The sequence below is a fragment of the Balaenoptera acutorostrata genome, chromosome 1 (genome assembly GCF_949987535.1).
Source record: "Balaenoptera acutorostrata chromosome 1, mBalAcu1.1, whole genome shotgun sequence".
In the NCBI taxonomy this organism is placed as follows: domain Eukaryota; kingdom Metazoa; phylum Chordata; class Mammalia; order Artiodactyla; family Balaenopteridae; genus Balaenoptera; species Balaenoptera acutorostrata.
Genome location: NC_080064.1, coordinates 96,828,737 through 96,848,282, shown reverse-complemented (window position 1 = coordinate 96,848,282; position 19,546 = coordinate 96,828,737). Strand labels below are relative to the sequence as shown.

The following is a 19,546-nucleotide window of genomic DNA, read 5'->3' as shown; positions in this document are numbered from 1 at the left end:
TGCATCTCCCTCCCTCCCACCCTCCCTATCCCACCCCTCTAGGTGGTCACAAAGCACCAAGCTGATCTCCCTGTGCTATGCGGCTGCTTCCCACTAGCTATCTATTTTACGTTTGGTAGTGTATATATGTCCATGCCACTCTCTCACTTTGTCCCAGCTTACCCTTCCCCCTCCCCGTATCCTCAAGTCCATTCTCTAGTAGGTCTGCATCTTTATTCCCGTCTTGCCCCTAGGTTCTTCTGACCATTTTCTTTTTTTTTTTTTAGATTCCATATATTTGTGTTAGCATACAGTATTTGTTTTTCTCTTTCTCACTTACTTCACTCTGTATGACAATCTCTAGGTCCATCCACCTCACTACAAATAACTCAGTTTCGTTCCTTTTTATGGCTGAGTAATATTCCATTGTATATATGTGCCACATCTTCTTTATCCATTCATCTGTCAGTGGACACTTAGGTTGCTTCCATGTCCTGGCTATTGTAAATAGAGCTGCAATGAACATTTTGGTACATGACTCTTTTTGAATTATGGTTTTCTCAGGGTATATGCCCAGTAGTGGGATTGCTGGGTCATATGGTAGTTCTATTTTTAGTTTTTTAAGGAACCTCCATACTGTTCTCCATAGTGGCTGTATCAATTTACATTCCCACCAACAGTGCAAGAGGGTTCCCTTTTCTCCACACCCTCTCCAGCATTTATTGTTTGTAGATTTTTTGATGATGGCCATTCTGACCAGTGTGAGATGATATCTCATTGTAGTCTTGATTTGCATTTCTCTAATGATTAATGATGTTGAGCATTCTTTCATGTGTCTGTTGGCCATCTGTATATCTTCTGTGGAGAAATGTCTATTTAGGTCTTCTGCCCATTTTTGGATTGGGTTGTTTGTTTTTTTGATATTGAGCTGCATGAACTGCTTGTAAATCTTGGAGATTAATCCTTTGTCAGTTGCTTCATTTGCAAACATTTTCTCCGATTCTGAGGGTTGTCTTTTCGTCTTGTTTATGGTTTCCTTTGCTGGGCAAAAGCATTTAAGTTTCATTAGGTCCCATTTGTTTATTTTTGTTTTTATTTCCATTTCTCTAGGAGGTGGGTCAAAAAGGATCTTGCTGTGATTTATGTCATAGAGTGTTCTGCCTATGTTTTCCTCTAAGAGTTTGATGGTGGCTGGCCTTACATTTAGGTCTTTAATCCATTTTGAGTTTATTTTTGTGTATGGTGTCAGGGAGTGTTCTAATTTCATACTTTTACATGTACCTGCCCAATTTTCCCAGCACCACTTATTGAAGAGGCTGTCTTTTCTCCACTGTATATTCTTGCCTCCTTTATCAAAGATAAGGTGACCATATGTGCGTGGGTTTATCTCTGGGCTTTCTATCCTGTTCCATTGATCTATATTTCTGTGTTTGTGCCAGTACAATACTGCCTTGATTACTGTAGCTTTGTAGTATAGTCTGAAGTTCAGGAGCCTGATTCCTCCAGCTCCGTTTTTCTTTCTCAAGATTGCTTTGGCTATTCGGGGTCTTTTGTGTTTCCATACAAATTGTGAAATTTTTTTGTTCTAGTTCTGTGAAAAATGCTAGTGGTAGTTTGATAGAGATTGCGTTGAATCTGTAGGTTGCTTTGGGTAGTAGAGTCATTTTCACAATGTTGATTCTTCCAATCCAAGAACATGGTATATCTCTCCATCTATTTGTATCATCTTTAATTTCTTTCATCAGTGTCTTATAATTTTCTGCATACAGGTCTCTTGTCTCCTTACGAAGGTTTATTCCTAGGTATTTTATTCTTTTTATTGCAGTGGTAAATGGGAGTGTTTTCTTAATTTCACTTTCAGATTTTTCATCATTAGTGTGTAGGAATGCAAGAGATTTCTGTGCGTTAATTTTGTATCCTGCTACTTTACCAAATTCATTCATTAGCTCTAGTAGTTTTCTGGTAGCATCTTTAGGATTCTCTATGTATAGTATCATGTCATCTGCAAACAGTGACAGCTTTACTTCTTCTTTTCCAGTTTGGATTCCTTTTATTTCTCTTTCTTCTCTGATTGCTGTGGCTTAAACTTCCAAAAACTATGTTGAATAATATTGGTGATAGTGGGCAACCTTGTCTTGTTCCTGATCTTAGTGGAAATGGTTTCAGTTTTTCACCATTGAGGATGATGTTGGCTGTGGGTTTGTCATATATGGCCTTTATTATGTTGAGGAAAGTTCCCTCTATGCCTACTTTCTGGAGGGTTTTTATCATAAATGGGTGTTGAATTTTGTTAAAAGCTTTCTCTGCATCTATTGAGATGATCATATGGTTTTTCTCCTTCAATTTGTTAATGTGGTGTATCACATTGATTGATTTGCATATATTGAAGAATCCTTGCATTCCTGGGATAAACCCCACTTGATCATGGTGTATGATCCTTTTAATGTGCTGTTGGATTCTGTTTGCTAGTATTTTGTTGAGAATTTTTGCATCTATGTTCATCAGTGATGTTGGCCTGTAGTTTCTTTCTTTGTGACATCTTTGTCTGGTTTTGGTATCAGAGTGATGGTGGCCTTGTAGAATGAGTTTGGGAGTGTTCCTCCCTCTGCTATATTTTGGAAGAGTTGGAGAAGGATAGGTGTTAGGTCTTCTCTAAATGTTTGATAGAATTCGCCTGTGAAGCCATCTGGTCCTGGGCTTTTGTTTGTTGGAAGATTTTTAATCACAGTTTCAATTTCAGTGCTTGTGATTGGTCTGTTCATATTTTCTCTTTCTTCCCAGTTCAGTCTCAGAAGGTTGTGCATTTGTAAGAATTTGTCCATTTCTTCCAGATTGTCCATTTTTTTTGGCATATAGTTGCTTGTAGTAATCTCTCATGATCCTTTGTATTTCTGCAGTATCAGTTGTTACTTCTCCTTTTTCATTTCTAATTCTATTGATTTGAGTCTTCTCCCTTTTTTTCTTGATGAGTCTGGCTAGTGGTTTATCAATTTTGTTTATCTTCTCAAAGAACAAGTTTTTAATTTTGTTGATCTTTGCTATCGTTTCCTTAATTTCTTTTTCATTTATTTCTGATCTGATCTTTATGATTTCTTTCCTTCTGCTAACTTTGGGGTTTTTTTGTTTTTCTAATTGCTTAAGGTGTAAGGTTAGGTTGTTTATTTCAGATGTTTCTTGTTTCTTAAGGTAGGCTTGTATAGCTATAAACTTCCCTCTTAGAACTGCTTTTGCTGCATCCCATAGGTTTTGGGTCGTCGTGTTTTCATTGTCATTTGTTTCTAGGTATTTTTTGGTTTCCTCTTTTATTTCTTCAGTGATCTCTTGGTTATTAAGTAGTGTGTTGTTTAGCCTCCATGTGTTTGTATTTCTTACAGATTTTGTCCTGTAATTGATATCTAGTCTCATAGCGTTGTGGTCAGAAAAGATACTTGACACGATTTCAGTTTTCTTAAATTTACCAGGGTTTCATTTGTGACCCAAGATAGGATATGTCCTGGAGAATGTTCCATGAGCACTTGAGAAGAATGTGTATTCTGTTTTGGGATGGAATGTCCTATAAATATCAATTAAGTCCATCTTGTTTAATGTATCATTTAAAGCTTGTGTTTCCTTATTTATTTTCATTTTGGATGATCTGTCCATTGGTGAAAGTGGGGTATTAAAGTCCCCTACTATGATTGTGTTACTGTTTACTTCCCCTTTTATGGCTGTTAGTATTTGCCTTATGTATTGAGGTGCTCCTATGTTGGGTGCATAAATATTTACAATTGTTATATCTTCTTCTTGGATTGATCCCTTGATCACTATGTAGTGTCCTTCTTTGTCTCTTGTAATAGTCTTTGTTTTAAAGTCTATTTTGTCTGATATGAGAATTGCTACTCCAGCTTTCTTTTGATTTCCATTTGCATGGAATATCTTTTTCCATCCCCTCACTTTCAGTCTGTATGTGTCCCTAGGTCTGAAGTGGGTCTCTTGTAGACAACATATATACGGGTCTTGTTTTTGTATCCATTCAGCCAGTCTATGTCTTTTGGTTGGAGCATGTAATCCATTTACATTTAAGGTAGTTATCAATATGTATGTTCCTATTCCCATTTTCTTAATTGTTTTGGGTTTATTGTTGCAGGTCTTTTCCTTCTCTTGTGTTTCCTGCCTAGAGAAGTTCCTTTAGCATTTGTTGTAAAGCTGGTTTGGTGGTGCTGAATTCTCTTAGCTTTTGCTTGTCTGTAAAGCTTTTAATTTCTCAAATCTGAATGAGATCCTTGCTGGGTAGAGTAATCTTGATTGTAGGTTTTTCTCTTTCATCATTTTAAATATGTCCTGCCAGTCCCTTCTGGCTTGCAGAGTTTCTGCTGAAAGATCAGCTGTTAACCTTATGGGGATTCCCTTACGAGTTACTTGTTGTTTTTCCCTTGCTGCTTTTAATATTTGTTCTTTGTATTTAATTTTTGATAGTTTGATTAATATGTGTCTTGGCGTGTTTCTCCTTGGATTTATCTTGTATGGGACTCTCTGTGCTTCCTGGACTTGATTAACTATTTCCTTTCCCATATTAGGGAAGTTTTCAACTATAATCTCTTCAAATATTTTCTCAGTCCTTTTCTCTTTCTCTTCTTCTTCAGGGACCCCTATAATTCGAATGTTGGTGCATTTAATGTTGTCCCAGAGGTCTCTAAGACTGTCCTCAATTCTTTTCATTCTTTTTTCTTTACTCTGCTCTGCAGTAGTTATTTCCACTATTTTATCTTCCAGGTCACTTATCCGTTCTTCTGCCTCAGTTATTCTGCTATTGATCCCTTCTAGGGAATGTTTCATTTCATTTATTGTGTTGTTCATCTCTGTTTGTTTGCTCTTTAGTTCTTCTAGGTCCTTGTTAAAACGTTTCTTGTATTTTCTCCATTCTATTCCCAAGATTTTGGATCATATTTACTATCATTATTCTGAATTCTTTTTCAGGTAGACTGCCTATTTCCTCTTCATTTGTTAGGTCTGGTGGGTTTTTGCCTTGCTCCTTCATCTGCTTTGTGTTTGTCTGTCTTCTCATTTTGCTTAACTTACTGTGTTTGGGGTCTCCTTTTCGCAGGCTGCAGGTTTGTAGTTTCCATTGTTTTTGGTGTCTGTCCCCAGTGGCTAAGGTTGGTTCAGTGGGTTGTGTAGGCTTCCTGGTGGAAGGGACTAGTGCCTGTGTTCTGGTGGATGAGGCTGGATCTTGTCTTTCTGGTGGGCAGGACTGCATCTGGTGGTGTGTTTTGGGGTGTCTGTGAAGTTATTATGATTTTAGGCAGCCTCTGTGCTAATGGATGGGGTTGTGTTCCTGTCTTGCTAGTTGTTTGGTATAGGGTGTCCAGCACTGTAGCTTGCTGGTCATTGAGTGGAGCTGGGTCTTGGCATTGAGATGGAGATCTCTGGGAGATTGTCACCGTTTGATATTACATGGAGCTGGGAGGTCTCTTGTGGACCAGTGTCCTGACCTTGGCTCTCCCACCTCAGTGGCACAGCCTTGACGCCTGGCTGGAGCACCAAGAGCCTGTCCTCCACACAGCTCAGAATAAAAGGGAGAAAAAAAAAAAGAAAAAAGAAGATAAAATAAAATAAAGTAAAATAAAATAAGGTTATTTAAATAAAAAATTTTTAAAAATTATTAAGAAAAAAAATTTTTTTTAAGTAATAAAAACAAAACAAAAAAACGAACAGACAGAACTTTAGGACAAATGGTAAAAGCAAAGCTATACAGACAAAATCGTACACAAAAGCATACACATACACACACAAAAAGAGAAAAAGGGAAAAATGTATATATATCATTGCTCCCAAAGTCTACCTCCTTAATTTGGGATGATTCGTTGTCTATTCAGGTATTCCACAGATGCAGGGTACATCAAGTTGATTTTGGAGATTTAATCCGCTGCTCCTGAGGCTGCTGGGAGAAATTTCCCTTTCTCTTCATTGTTCACACAGCTCCCGGGGTTCAGTTTTGGATTTGGACCCGCCTCTGCATGTAGGTCGCCTGAGGGTGTCTGTTCTTCGCTCAGACAGGACGGGGTTAAAGGAGCCACTGATTCGGGGGCTCTGGCTCACTCAGGCCAGGGGGAGGGAGGGGTACAGATGTGGGGCGAGCCTGTGGCGGCAGAGGCCAGCATGACGTTGCAGCAGCCCGAGGCGCGCCGTGCGTTCTCCTGGGGAAGTTGTCCCTGGATCACGGGACCCTGGCAGTGGCGGGCTTCACCGGCTCCCGGGAGGGCAGGTGTGGATAGTGACCTGTGCTTGCACACAGGCCTCTTGTTGGCTGCAGCAGCAGCCTCAGCATCTCATGCCCGTCTCTGGGGTCCGTGCTGATAGCCGCGACTCGCTCCCGTCTCTGGAGCTCCTTTAAGCGGCGCTCTTAATCCCCTCTCCTCGTGCCACAGGAAACAAAGAGGCAAGAAAATGTCTCTTGCCTCTTCGGCAGTTCCAGACCTTTTCCCGAACTCCCTCCCGGCTAGCCGTGGTGCACTAGCCCCCTTCAGGCTGTGTTCACGCCGCCAACCCCAGTCCTCTCCCTGGGATCCGACCGAAGCCCGAGCCTCAGCTCCCAGCCCCCGCCCACCCCGGTGGGTGAGCAGACAAGCCTCTCAGGCTGGTGAGTGCTGGTCGGCACCGATCCTCTGTGTGCGGGAATCTCTCCGCTTTGCCCTCCGCACCCCTGTGGCTGCGCTCTCCTCCGTGGCTCTGAAGCTTCCCCCCTCCGCCACCCGCAGTCTCCGCCCGCGAAGGGGCTTCCTAGCGTGTGGAAACCTTTCCTCCTTCACAGCTCCCTCCCACTGGTGCAGGTCCTGTCCCTATTCTTTGTCTCTGTGGTTTTTTTTTTTTTCTTTTGCTCTACCCAGCTACGTGGGGAGTTTCTTGCCTTTTGGGAGGTCTGAGGTCTTCTGCCAGAGTTCAGTAGGTGTTCTGTAGGAGTTGTTCCACATGTAGATGTATTTCTGATGTATTTGTTGGGAGGAAGGTGATCTCTGTGTCTTACTTTCCCGCCATCTTGAAGCTCCTCCAAAACCTGCATTTTTAAAAGGTATTTTCACTGGGTATAGAAATCTATCTTTACAGTTTTTTTCCCTATTCTTTGAAGATGTTGATACACTGGCTTGCACTGTTTCTGGAGAGAAGTCTACTATGATTCGTTGTTCTTCTCTATGTAATAATCATTTTTTCTTCTGGATTCTTTTAAGATTTTTATCTATCACTGACTTTAAACAATTTGAATATGATGTGCCCTGGTGTAGTTTTCATTGTGTTTCTTGAGCTTGGGGTTTGTGAGCTTCTTGGATCTCTGGGTTTGTATGTTTCATGAAATTTGGGAAAACTGTGGCTATTGTTTCTTCAATTTTTTTTCTATTTCCACCCTGCACATCTTCCAGAGACTCCAATTATATGTGTGTGTGTGTGTTTGTACATATACGTATATATGTATATATGTGTGTATATATATATATGTATAGTTGCTTGAAGTTCTCTAGCTCAATGATGCTCTCTTAATTTTTTGTGTGTGTCTTTTTTGTGTGTGTTTCTCTTTGGATAGTTTCCACTGGGAGTGTCTTCCAGTTTGTTAATCTTCTCTTCTACAATGTCTAATTTCCTGTTAATCCTATCCAATGTAACTGTCATCTCAGATGTTGTAATTCTCATCTCTAGAAGTCCTATTTGAGTCTTTTTTTTTATATCTTCTGTATCTTTATTTAATGCTTATCTTTGCTCAGTCTGTTCTCTAACTTCTTTTCTTTTATACTGGAGTATAATTGCTTTACCCTGTTGTGTTAGTTTATTCTCTAACTTCTTGAATGAACATATGGAGTATAATTACAACTGTTTTAATGTCCTTAATCTTACTATGTGTGTTTTTTCCGTGTCAATTTGATTGATTTTTCTCTTCATTATGGGTCCTGTTTTCTTCTTTGCATGCCTGGTTTTTTTTTTTTTTTTAATTTTATTTATTATTTATTTATTTATGGCTGTGTTGGGTCTTCGTTTCTGTGTGAGGGCTTTCCCCAGCTGTGGCAAGTGGGGGCCGCTCTTCATCGCGGTGCACGGGCCTCTCACTATCGCGGCCTCTCCTGTTGCGGAGCACAGGCTCCAGACGCGCAGGCTCAGCAATTGTGGCTCACGGGCCTAGTCGCTCTGCAGCATGTGGGATCTTCCCAGACCAGGGCTCGAACCCGTGTCCCCTCCATTGGCAGGCAGACTCCCAACCACTGCGCCACCAGGGAAGCCCCTGCCTGGTTATTTTTTATTGACTGTTGGACATGGTGAAATTTATCTTCTTGAGTGCTGCATATTTTAATATGCCTGTAAATATTCTTGAACCTTGTTTTGGGATGTCATTAGGTTACTTGACAATAGTTTGATCCTTTTTGGTCTTGTTTTTAAGCTTTTTAGGCAAGACTAGTATAGCATTTAGTCTAGGGTTAATTTTTCTTCATTACCAAGGTAAAACTTTTCTGAGTATTCTGTCCAAATCCTTGTGAGATATGAAGTTTTCTCCTATGATTTTTGGGAGCAGGAATTGTTTCTGGTCCTGTTTGACGCCCAGATATTGTTTCCTTCAATTTTTTCAGGTGTGTTTTTCCCTGGCCTCAGGTAGTTTCCTCACATTCATGTGATGATTAGTACTCAGATGAACGCTTGGCAGAGTGGTTAGGGAGCCCCCATATATAGATCTCCACTGTTCTCTTTCTGTGTAGCTCTCTCCTCTTTCGCACACTAAACTGTGAACTCCAGACTCTTTGGCCTCCTCAGACTATCAGCTTATCTCTTCAAGTGAGGAAGACCTCTGGGCTCTACCTGGGCTCCTCTTCTTTGTACCGTGGCCTGAAAATTATCTTCAGACAGTAAGCTAGGGCAGATGTAGGCCCTCGTTTGCTTCCTCTCTCGGGGATCATTGTCCTTCATTGCCGGAAGTCCAATGTCTTGAAGACTGTTGTTTTATATATTCTGTGCTTTTTTAGTTGTTTCAGGTGGGAAGGTAAATCTGATCCATGTTACTCCATCTTGGCCAGAAGTAGAAGTCCTCTCAGAATAGAACTTCTACATTTCATACTCATTTCTGCTTTGGGGAAATTAAGTGGATCTGGCCTTATCTTTTCACTTCATTATCCTCCTTTTCAGAGCTTTGCAAGTAGTTCTTCTAGGAAATGAATTCAATATTTATTGTTTTCCATGTGCTATTGCTTATATTAGTTGCCAAAATGAATAGGCTTGGTCCCTGCACCAGATGGGCTTCAGGTCTAGTGAGGGAGGCAGACAAGATTCTTGTTGCTATAATTAAAAGTAATACACGTTTTGAAATATCTAAGATGCTACCATAATGTAGAGTGACGTACATTGTGTTAAACATGATAAATAATCAAGCATTAGAATTAATGGTCTTTTGCTGACATTTGTAAATTCTGTCTCCTAACTATGACCAGGTTGTCCACCCTTTTCCTGGACATCTGTAATCCTCCCATTGAAGGGGTAGGATTGTATCTGTGGTCTTGGTTCCCCATTCTCCTGGATTTGTCTCCTTTCCATATGACCTTTTCTTTCTACCTGAGCTTTGGTCTGTTGTTAGATCTGATTTCATTTTTCTCTTTTACGTTCTCTAGTATAAGAGTGGTAAAAACTGAAATATAAAAAATTAATTGCTTTTTTCTCTAGGTGGATGAGTTTTTCGTGAGTTTGTGTGTTTTCAAAAGTAATATTTAATTGGTTGTTGGGAAGGGAAGGGAAGGTTAGGGGTAGCAGAAGACCACAATTGTAATTCATGAATTTCACCTACATTTTCCCAAAGGAACTCTGGATGATGAATGAGGTCAGCTATCCTTTGATTTGTTTGGGTTAAGTTGAGGGTTGCTAGTGTCATCTAATAATCCTCCTCTTTCTGTGACTGAGCAGTAGGAAGATGTGAGTAATTCCAGTGTCTGCTGATTGGGTCAGGTGTGTAGAGCATTGCCTGAAAAGTGAAAGCTTGATCAAGCTAGCGGGAGCTCCAGGGATGGGATTTTTCTTTTATCCTAGTCAGCTGTTGTGCCCAGAACCTTTCTTGGAAAAATAGCCTCTGTTTATATAACTGTTAGCCCATGTGATCTGTCTGGTGTTTTTGGAAGCTCTGGATATTCCTGCTCTCGTCAAGGAGCTCATTGATGTAATTTCAGACACTCTATCCTCACTCAAGAGAACATGCTGTCTTGCTCTGTGTGGCATCTACAAGACGTGCTGCTGTGTCAGTTTTTAAGCTTCTGGTTCCAGATGTCTCTAGCAGACCTACTTTTTCTCAGATGCTTGGCCAGCTTACATGTATGAATAGCCTTTCTGTCCTGCAGTGGCTGTGAGAAGCTCTGAGCTTTTGAGAGTTAACCAGCACTTACTGAGCAAGACGTCTGTGTGGCACTGATTGTACTATTTACAGAGATTGTACAAGAGATTCTGTCGACCTCAAAGGTACCTAGAGTACAGGGGGAAATAGTATAGGTGAATTCAGTGGCCCATTTAGGAGGAGCACAAAAGAAAATTAAAAGATAAGCAAAACAGTTAGTGTTTTGAGTTCTGTTTCTTCAGACTTGTCTGTTGGGAATGGTGGCTTGAGTGACCAAGCAGCTGGAATCCCACCAGCTGCGTATGGACATGTTCTATTTTGAGATCAACTTTGTGGTTTGGGAAGGATGTATAATCATTTTCAACAAATGCTTATTGAGCATGCAAAGTATCATGGTAGGCACAGGGCATACTGTGACTATAAAATTATATCCTCAGCTCCTAAGGAACTGCTCATATTTGGAAAGGCAGGACACATTTAAGATTTTTAAAATCTTAATAATATATGTCTTCATAAAAGAAAAGCATAATCATCTACATTTAGTAGAAATATATACTAAACTACTAACCCCTCTGGGTGGTGGGGCTGTGGCGGGAAAGAGGAAGGATCTTCACTTCTTACTATATCATTCTATATATATAGTAAGAAATTTTTACCAAGTGCTAATGCTGCCTTTTTGGTGTTATTTGTTTATCGGTTAAAAAAGTAATAGAGACTAGTAGATTATATACATAATGTTAACCTTAAATATCTCTGTGTGACAGAATTATGAATGATTTATATTTTCTTTATTATATCTATTATTGTCCACATTTTCTATAATGGATGTATATTATTTTAAAAATAGAGAAGAAAATATTTGAAAGCCAAAACTCAATAGCACCTACAATAATTATTATAGCTACATTTCAATATGATTACCATATTTTGGATATAATATACCAGCCTTCCCAGTTTTGTCTCCTCACTCTCACCACATCTCTATTATGTTGTTCTATTATTATTAATACTATTATTGTTGTTGTTATTATTAAATAAAAAGGTGAAACAAGGGCATTTACTCTTGCTTCTGTCCCTTGTCATTTTGGGTGAGTTAGACTAGAAGCAGAAGGAATCCAGTTATTAGCTATTCAGCTGTACTGTGAAGGCTGCTTAGAAAAATTTTAACTATGCTGATTGGGTTACAGTTATATCTGTCATTGTGGGCTGTGATCTCTTGTTTTAAAATATCCTAAGAATACTTTCTATATCTTTATATTTAGTTCTGTTGGAGAAAGCAAATAGATTATCCCATCTCCCCATCTGGTGCAGTGAAGAAAACTCATCTGCTTGGCTTACTTTGTATGAGAGAGAATTAAAATTTCCAACTTATTTTTAATTCAGGTTAAGTGGTTAAATACTATCTCTTCCAAATTTTGTTCCAGGAATCCATATCCCCTTATAATTATAAACATAATTACTTTGAAAGTAATAGTGTTCTGTATTATTTAAAGAAGTCAAAGATTGAAGAGGAGATGTCATTTCTAAATTGAGGTGTGTTTTCCCTTATAGCATGTGTTTGATGATCTCAGTGGCTCAGTATCCTTGTCCTGGGTTGGAGATACCACTGGGGTAAGTAATGTTTTGAGTCTGTTGATTCAACCTAACCAGAAGATGGTGTAGATTTGGGGAGTTTAAGCGCTAAATGTTTTACCTTCTGAAATCGTCTCCAACCTCAGTCGTAGAAAATGCATGTTTGCTGGACAGACTTTCAGAAAGCTGTGGTCGATTTTGTTTTGCTTTAGAACTAGGAACATCTTGTGACCACCTTCTTCCATAATAGGAAGATAAACACCTTTTTAGTCCTTGGTGGCTGCTTGGCATCAAGATGAGCAAGAAGAAGAAAGAGGAAAGAGTGCTATGTGTGAAAAGGGAGACTTACAGTACTTGGGAAAACTTCTGTATGGAAGCGGAAAACTGCACATTACACATCTTGGCATTTTTCCTCCAAACTGTATTGTTCCAGTGTCCTTTCCCACAGTTAATGTTGAAGGATTGTAGCGCCCATGGGCTTATCGCTGGTAGCTCCATCTGTTGTCCCTTCCCCTACCACAGAGGAGGTACTGCCAGGATTGGGGGAATGGGAGAGTCAGTAAGCTCCCCCTTATCCAGCCTAGTATGTAGCCCATCTCCTAGTAGGAGGGATGCTGAGGATTCATTGGCCTCCAGTCTTGAATCAGGGCTTGGCATTACCTGTGTCTGTTATTACCCTGCCTGACAACGTCAGGGACCATAGCTCATGCCCCTCTAGTGTTCCAGTAATGTGTGTATCAGAGCACTGAGGCACGTGATGGCTGTATGAAGAGCTGAAAGAAATATAATTTTGGCGCTGAAGAGTAAGTTATAAATTAATTAATTTTTAAGTTCCTGGTAGAATTTCTTTAAGCATGTCTCGTTTTCTTCTAAAATTTGAGTTGTTCCCTATTTCCCATGATTTATCCATTTATCTAAGACAGTTGCTGTCTCCAAGATTTGTTATATGGCTATTTGAGACTCCCTAGCCTCTTGTTCTAATCTATCACGCTCTTATCTTCATGCATATTTTTCTCTAGAAAAATGCTTATTTAAAAAATTGATTTCATGGAGAACTAACAGCAGGGAGAAGAAGAAAAGGACAGATGTGACATAGTGACCTCTATTAGAGCATCCACCCTATTCTAGCCTCTGTAAGCAGAGAGATGATTCTTGCTTGAGAATATCTTAGAATAATGTGGATACAAAATAGTTAAATCCTTCCTTTACTGTAATGTGGAGTTGATTAGCTCTGTCTCACTGCTTCAAGTTTAGGCGATGAGACCATCTCAACAAAATGAGTTGAGATTTTGAATCACTGTAAGCCCTAATCACTTCGTCCTTCTTGGTTTTCAGATATAGTATTACAATGTAGGCTACTACAAAGCAGGGCTACTGGCAATCGTTCAGATGGTCAGATGTTGCAATCATGTCATTGGACTATGTTTCTTATTGACCACATGCTTTTGTCTCTCCAGATCATTCTCGTCTTGACTACCTTCCATGTACCACTGGTAATTATGACTTTCGGACAGTCCAAGCTATATCGAAGGTGAGATGGCTAGCATATGATTGGGGCATTTGACTGAGTAATGCATTGTGAATGTAAGTTCTCTGCTTTTCTAGACATGATGGGATCTAACAGTTGATTTAAAAGATCTTCTAGCCATCTTAAATTTTCACCAGACTGTCACACTCAGCACACTTTTTAATATCTATCTACTTAGCAACCTGAAGAAGTATGAAAAGGGATCTAATTCCAAGGGAATTAGATTGACCTGACTGAGTGGCAAAACAGTAAAAGAAGATAAAGGAAGTGTCTATAGGGCTGTATGCATATTAATTTAAATGGATATTTGTGGGGAGGTAGCATAGCGTTTAACCATCTTTCTATTTATTATGAACACAAAATGGTTTTTATACCCCTGAAGTAACAATACGTACTGTATCTTCCAAGTGAATTTTTTTTTTTTGGCCATGCTGCGCAGCTTGCAGAATCTTAGTTCCCCGACCAGGGATCAGGCCCAGGCCGCCACAGTGAGAGCACGGAATCCTAACCACTGGACTTCCAGGGGATTCCCCCAAGTGAATATTTTTTTTATCTAACATTTTAAGCCCCAAACAGATTGTTTTTAGATCAGGAGGAGGTTCTCAGGTCAGACCTACCAAAGTGCCTGGTAATGATTGTGGTAATGTGTGTTCTGGAACCATAGTCTGTACTGTGACATTCACAAAGCTTTAGAGTTATCTTCTCAAAGGTACAGCCTGGGGGCTTCCCTCGTGGCGCAGCGGTTAAGAATCCGCCTGCCAGTGCTGGGGACACGGGTTCAAGCCCTGGTCTGGGAAGATCCCACATGCAGCAGAGCAGCTAAGCCTGTGCGCCACAACTACTGAGCCCGCGTGCTGCAACTACTGAAGCCCGTGCGCCTGGAGTCCGTGCTCCGCAACAAGGGAAGCCACCACATTGAGGAGCCCACGCACCACAATGAAGAGTAGCCCCCGCTCGCCGCAACTAGAGAAAGCCCACACGCAGCAATGAAGACCCAACACAGCCAAAAATAAAAAATTAACTAATTAATTAATTAATTTTTTTAAAAAAGTACAGTTTGGTTAAAGAGTAGGGTTCTTTTCCTTACCCATAAGATTCAAAACCAGCTAATATCCAGAAGTTGTTGATTGTCTTCCCAATCATTTGTTTCTATCCCATTTTTCCCCTAGAGACCTAAAGAAATTTGACATTTCAGCAGATGACGTAGAAATTACCCTCAGGGCCAAAGGATCTCCCAGGAGCCATCATACTTTCTCAGGGTTCTTTTTTGATTGTTGGTCTTGGCCAAGGTGGGAGTGAAACTCTGAGATAGATCAGCCCAACCTCCCTTCCCCAATAGGTGACCCTTGACTGCTGCTCCTGAGCCTGGAGATGGTGCTCTCTGCCCTTTAACACAGTGACTTTAGCTTAAAAATAGGCCAAGAAGGAATTGCCATCTTGGAATTATTGTACGCTTCATGAAGGCAGGTTCTTGACTAACTTGGGGTTCTCTAACAACTAGCCAAATGTCTGACACATAGCAGGCAGGCAGTACATATTAATTTAATGAATGAATGCCTTGCCTTCTCTAATAATTCTTAGACTAATAATATTTTTTGTTTGTTTGATAAAGATTGACAATGTATTATAGAATCCTAGTTCTAAAAGAGCTATAATTTATAGGCGACTTTGTTTATTAAGTTAGAACAGTATTTCAGACACATGAAAAGTATCCTGTTTTAGAAGGGAAAAAATGCATTAAAATTTTTGTAACTTTAATAACTCTTTCCATTTTAAAAAAAATTTGCTGTTGTAAAATCTTTCTTTATGATACAGTTTTTCTTACCAGTGCACCTTTCATTAAAAAAAAACAGGGCTTCCCTGGTGGCGCAGTGGTTGAGAATCCGCCTGCCAATGCAGGGGACACGGGTTCCAGCCCTGGTCCGGGAAGATCCCACATGCCGCGAAGCAACTAAGCCCTTGTGCCACAACTACTGAGCCTGCGCTCTAGAGCCTGCTAACCACAACTACTGAGCCCACGTGCCGCAACTACTGAAGCCCGTGCGCCTAGAGCCTGTGCTCTGCAACAAGAGAAGCCACCGCAACGAGAAGCCCGCACACCACAACGAAGACCCAACACAGCCAAAAATAAAATAAAATAAATAAATATTTTTTAAAAAGCAATACAACCATATTATAAAAACATTTGGAAACTTTAAAAGAAAGAAAAAATTCACCCTAAAGTCAAGTAATTGTATTTACAGTTTATTATCTTGATTTTTCCCCTATGATGTTATACCATATGGCTAGATAGTCTTAGGAAGCAACATGGTATAGTGTAAAGTTGCCAAATTTTATTGGCATATAGGCCTGAGATTGGATCTCAGCATTGTCGTTTGTGAGCAGAATGAACTTGGGCAAGTCATTTAACCTCCCTGAGTCTTTTTGGATGTCTGTAAAAGAAAGATGATCATAGCGGCCACCTTAGAGCTGCTGCGAGTTACGCTTTGCAGTGCCTGGCACGGAGTAAGAACTTGGTGCTCTCAGCTGCAGTCATGCCAATGGCCAGATACGGCATGTAGCCAGCGTGTACTGGCACTGTGGTACAGTTTTTTAAATAATTGAAAGCCTTCCGAACCAGTTGATAAAAAGGGCCTGATACCAGGTGCCTCCATGGCTTCTACAGATGCACACACCACCACCCCACCCCTGCCAACATGCAGGTGTTACTAACACTTGGCATTGCAAACTATAACCATTCTGATTGGTCAGTGCTCGTACCATGATACTTGTCATATTTCCTCTGCTAGTAACCCATCATTTTTGTTAGATTGAAAGAATTTATTTAATCATTATTCTCTTGGACACTTAAGTCGTAGCTAATTTTTTCACTATTGTTAATGCTGCTGTGATCAATATCACACATATATGTCACAGAAGATGCCTATTTCCAGTTTATTTTTTGGTAGCAAATGAAAACCTCCTCTCTGATTGATCTCTACATGTTTTGAAGCCTTTACTAAACTCCTTCTCTTGGTTGAATTATCTCCTAAATCTGTTGCTTCAGCCATTTTTCTGCTTGCCTTCTGAATTCACTTTTTAGTCTCTATAGTGCTCTTTAATCATGTGGCTAGAACTGGACCTGACAGATTTGTGTCATGCCCGTGGGGAGTGAAATGTGTTTTCACGACTTCTTTTCCTATTCTTTTGCTTTTCAGTGTTGTGCTTACTTTGAGACAAACCCAAACAAAACAAAATGGTATCACTATGTTACTGTTTAAATACCTACCACCATCTGACTCAGCCCTTTTCCATCCTATATTTGTCTAGTCTTGTGAGAAACCACTAACATACAGTTTACCAGAGAGTAATCCTATTTGTTTCTGGTATACTATCATGTTACTAAGGTTCTTTTTCTTCATTTTGCACAGCAGGTTGGTTGGTTGGTTGGTTTTACAAAGGTCATTTTGAATATTAATTACTTCCTCCCTGCTGTGAAGTGAAAACTCTTCCAGAGTTTAGGTGGAAACTGTAAATATGCCTTGTTGCCTCTCCAGCTGGGCTGGCCTGGCCTGGTCTGAAGTGACTCATGTTGTTGGACACACCAGCCAAGAGGCACATGTTGCTTCAGAAATGGGAAAGGGAGGGAGCAGTTTGATCAAAATGAGTCCTGAATATGCTGAGCTTGCCTAACTGAGGAATAAAATAAAAGCCTGTTGAAACTACTCTGAAGATTCTTCTGTTTTTCACAGCTTTAATGATTGTATTATTTATTGGATTATCTTTCTCTGCTACATCTTATGTAGTCAAAGGTTCATTTGGGGTTCAAATAGAAGGCAGCTAATCACATGCCACCTGCCGTGAGTAGTACTGCTTGGAGGCGCACACTAGGAGAAGGAAGTTGTCTCTGTTACCTGTGCCGAGTTGGAGCATACTTCAGTCGTCAGGTTGTGAAAGAGGATTGTTGAAAGATTTGGGAAATAAAGTCCCTAGGCATTAGTGTTTGGGTAGAATTGAATAATATATTAATATCTTCAATTAAAAGGAATCATGAAATTTTGATTCTCTGTTAAGGAATATTAATTCATATAATAGATTATAAAGTACATTTGCCTCTCACTTGCAAATATGAAGTTAAAAAGGAAATAACTAGCTACAGTTAAGATGATAATTTGATTTTTGGCAACTAAAAGATGTTTCGCACCTTTTTGTTTTATGGCGCCTTGAGTCTAACCCTTCATTGTAAGATTAGCTACTTAGTAAAGCACATGTAAGCATTATGTACAGCAAAATTCTGTACCAAATTACCAGAAAACTGCTGGGCTATTTTACTTGTGATTTCTATTTCCTGTGGAGAGTTGTTCAAATTTTGGAAATTAATAAGGGAATCTCTGAGAGATTTCACATTAAAGTTTATTCCATAGTCAATGTAAGTTTTTCAGGATGTTACTTGAGGTTTTAAAAAAACGGATAACTTAAAGATACACAACAGATATTAAAGCAAAGTTCAGTAAACCAACTTCTCCAAGGCATATCGTTATGACAACATTTTTAATGATATGCTTGGTTCAGTTTTCACTGCAGTAGATTATTAACAATGACTTCATGTTTTAGTTACCAGGTTAGCATAAATTCCATCTACAAAATATATTTTCCTGCTTTTTATTTCTTAAAGAAAAAGTTTATTGAAATGTATGATGATGGCATTTTACTGCAACTTCACTTTTACAAACCAAGGGCATATAAAAATCATGAAACGAAATGGTTTTTGTCACTTAAGAAATATTCCCATGAAAATACCTATTCTGGGCTTCCCTGGTGGTGCAGTGGTTGAGAGTCTGCCAGCCAATGCAGGGGACACGGGTTCGAGCCCTGGTCTGGGAAGATCCCACATGCCGTGGAGCAACTAGGCCCGTGTGCCGCAGTTACTGAGCCTGCGCGTCTGGAGCCTGTGCTCCGCAACAAGAGAGGCCGCGATAGTGAGAGGCCCGCGCACCGCGATGAAGAATGGCCCCCACTTGCCACAACTGGAGAAGGCCCTCGCACAGAAACGAAGACCCAACACAGCCATAAATAAATAAATTAATTAATTAAAAATTTTTTAAAAAAGAAAATACCTATTCTTAGGGTTGTCTTGTCAATCAAAGCAAAATAAGGACCTCAGATACATACTGATATTCCTTCTGATAAAAAAAGTTTTGTGATTTTACTTACAATATTTTATCCTCTTTGTTTTCCCACTTACATTTTCAAAATAGCTATAGAAAACATGTATCCTTTTCCAATAAGGATAACACACAATGAAATATTAAATAAAAACACATAAGGTAGCGTCAGACAGTTGGGGTAAAGAAAGAGACTGAAGTATTAGGAGTTTAGTTCAATGTAAATTCAAGTTCTGCCAATTTTACCTGGCAGTGATTTCAGGTCTGTGATTCTTTTGGCACATTTTATTTTATTTTATTTTATTTTTTTTAATTTTTTTTATAGCTACTTTATTTATTTATTTATTTATTTTTGGCTGTGTTGGGTCTTCGGTTCGTGCGAGGGCTTTCTCTAGTTACGGCAAGTGGGGGCCACTCCTCATCGCGGTGCGCGGGCCTCTCACCATCGTGGCCCCTCCCGTTGCGGGGCACAGGCTCCAGACGCGCAGGCTCAGTAGTTGTGGCTCACGGGCCCAGCTGCTCCGTGGCATGTGGGATCCTCCCAGACCAGGGCTCGAACCCGTGTCCCCTGCATTAGCAGGCAGATTCTCAACCACTGCGCCACCAGGGAAGCCCTGGCACATTTTAATAAGCTACATTCTCCTTATTGATCTTTTAACTGGAAATCTCAATCCAGTTAATTGTCATTATTAACGATAGTTATGTTCTATGGTCTCCATGAATACTGAATTAGTGAATACTGAACCATTGCTCCTGGGGGAGATACAGAATTAGGTTCCTGCAAACCTCTGACCACAACATTCATTGTCATCAGTTGATCAGTACATAATCTTGTTTTGTGTGTGTTTCTGTTTAAAGATACTTGATGTGTATTATTGATTCATTAACATGGAGCTCACAACCAACTCATGCCAGAAAGAAGCTTATCTAACTCACGTGTTTTCTCCAGAAACACTAAACAGCACTTCAACACTATGCTTGGGGGCTATTTAAACA

General features: G+C 39.9%; 1 protein-coding gene across 4 annotated transcripts in view; it reads left to right on the top strand.

The window, feature by feature from the left end:
• The window catches only part of SORT1 (sortilin 1), a 75,127-nt gene that overhangs the window by 17,815 nt on the left and 37,766 nt on the right, over positions 1–19,546 (top strand). For all 4 annotated transcript variants that reach the window (XM_057551177.1, XM_057551165.1, XM_057551171.1 and 1 more), the window contains exons 2-3: positions 11,858–11,917; positions 13,336–13,409. In XM_057551177.1, coding sequence (XP_057407160.1) covers positions 11,858–11,917; positions 13,336–13,409 — 134 coding nt within the window. The remainder of the gene's footprint in view (positions 1–11,857; positions 11,918–13,335; positions 13,410–19,546) is intronic.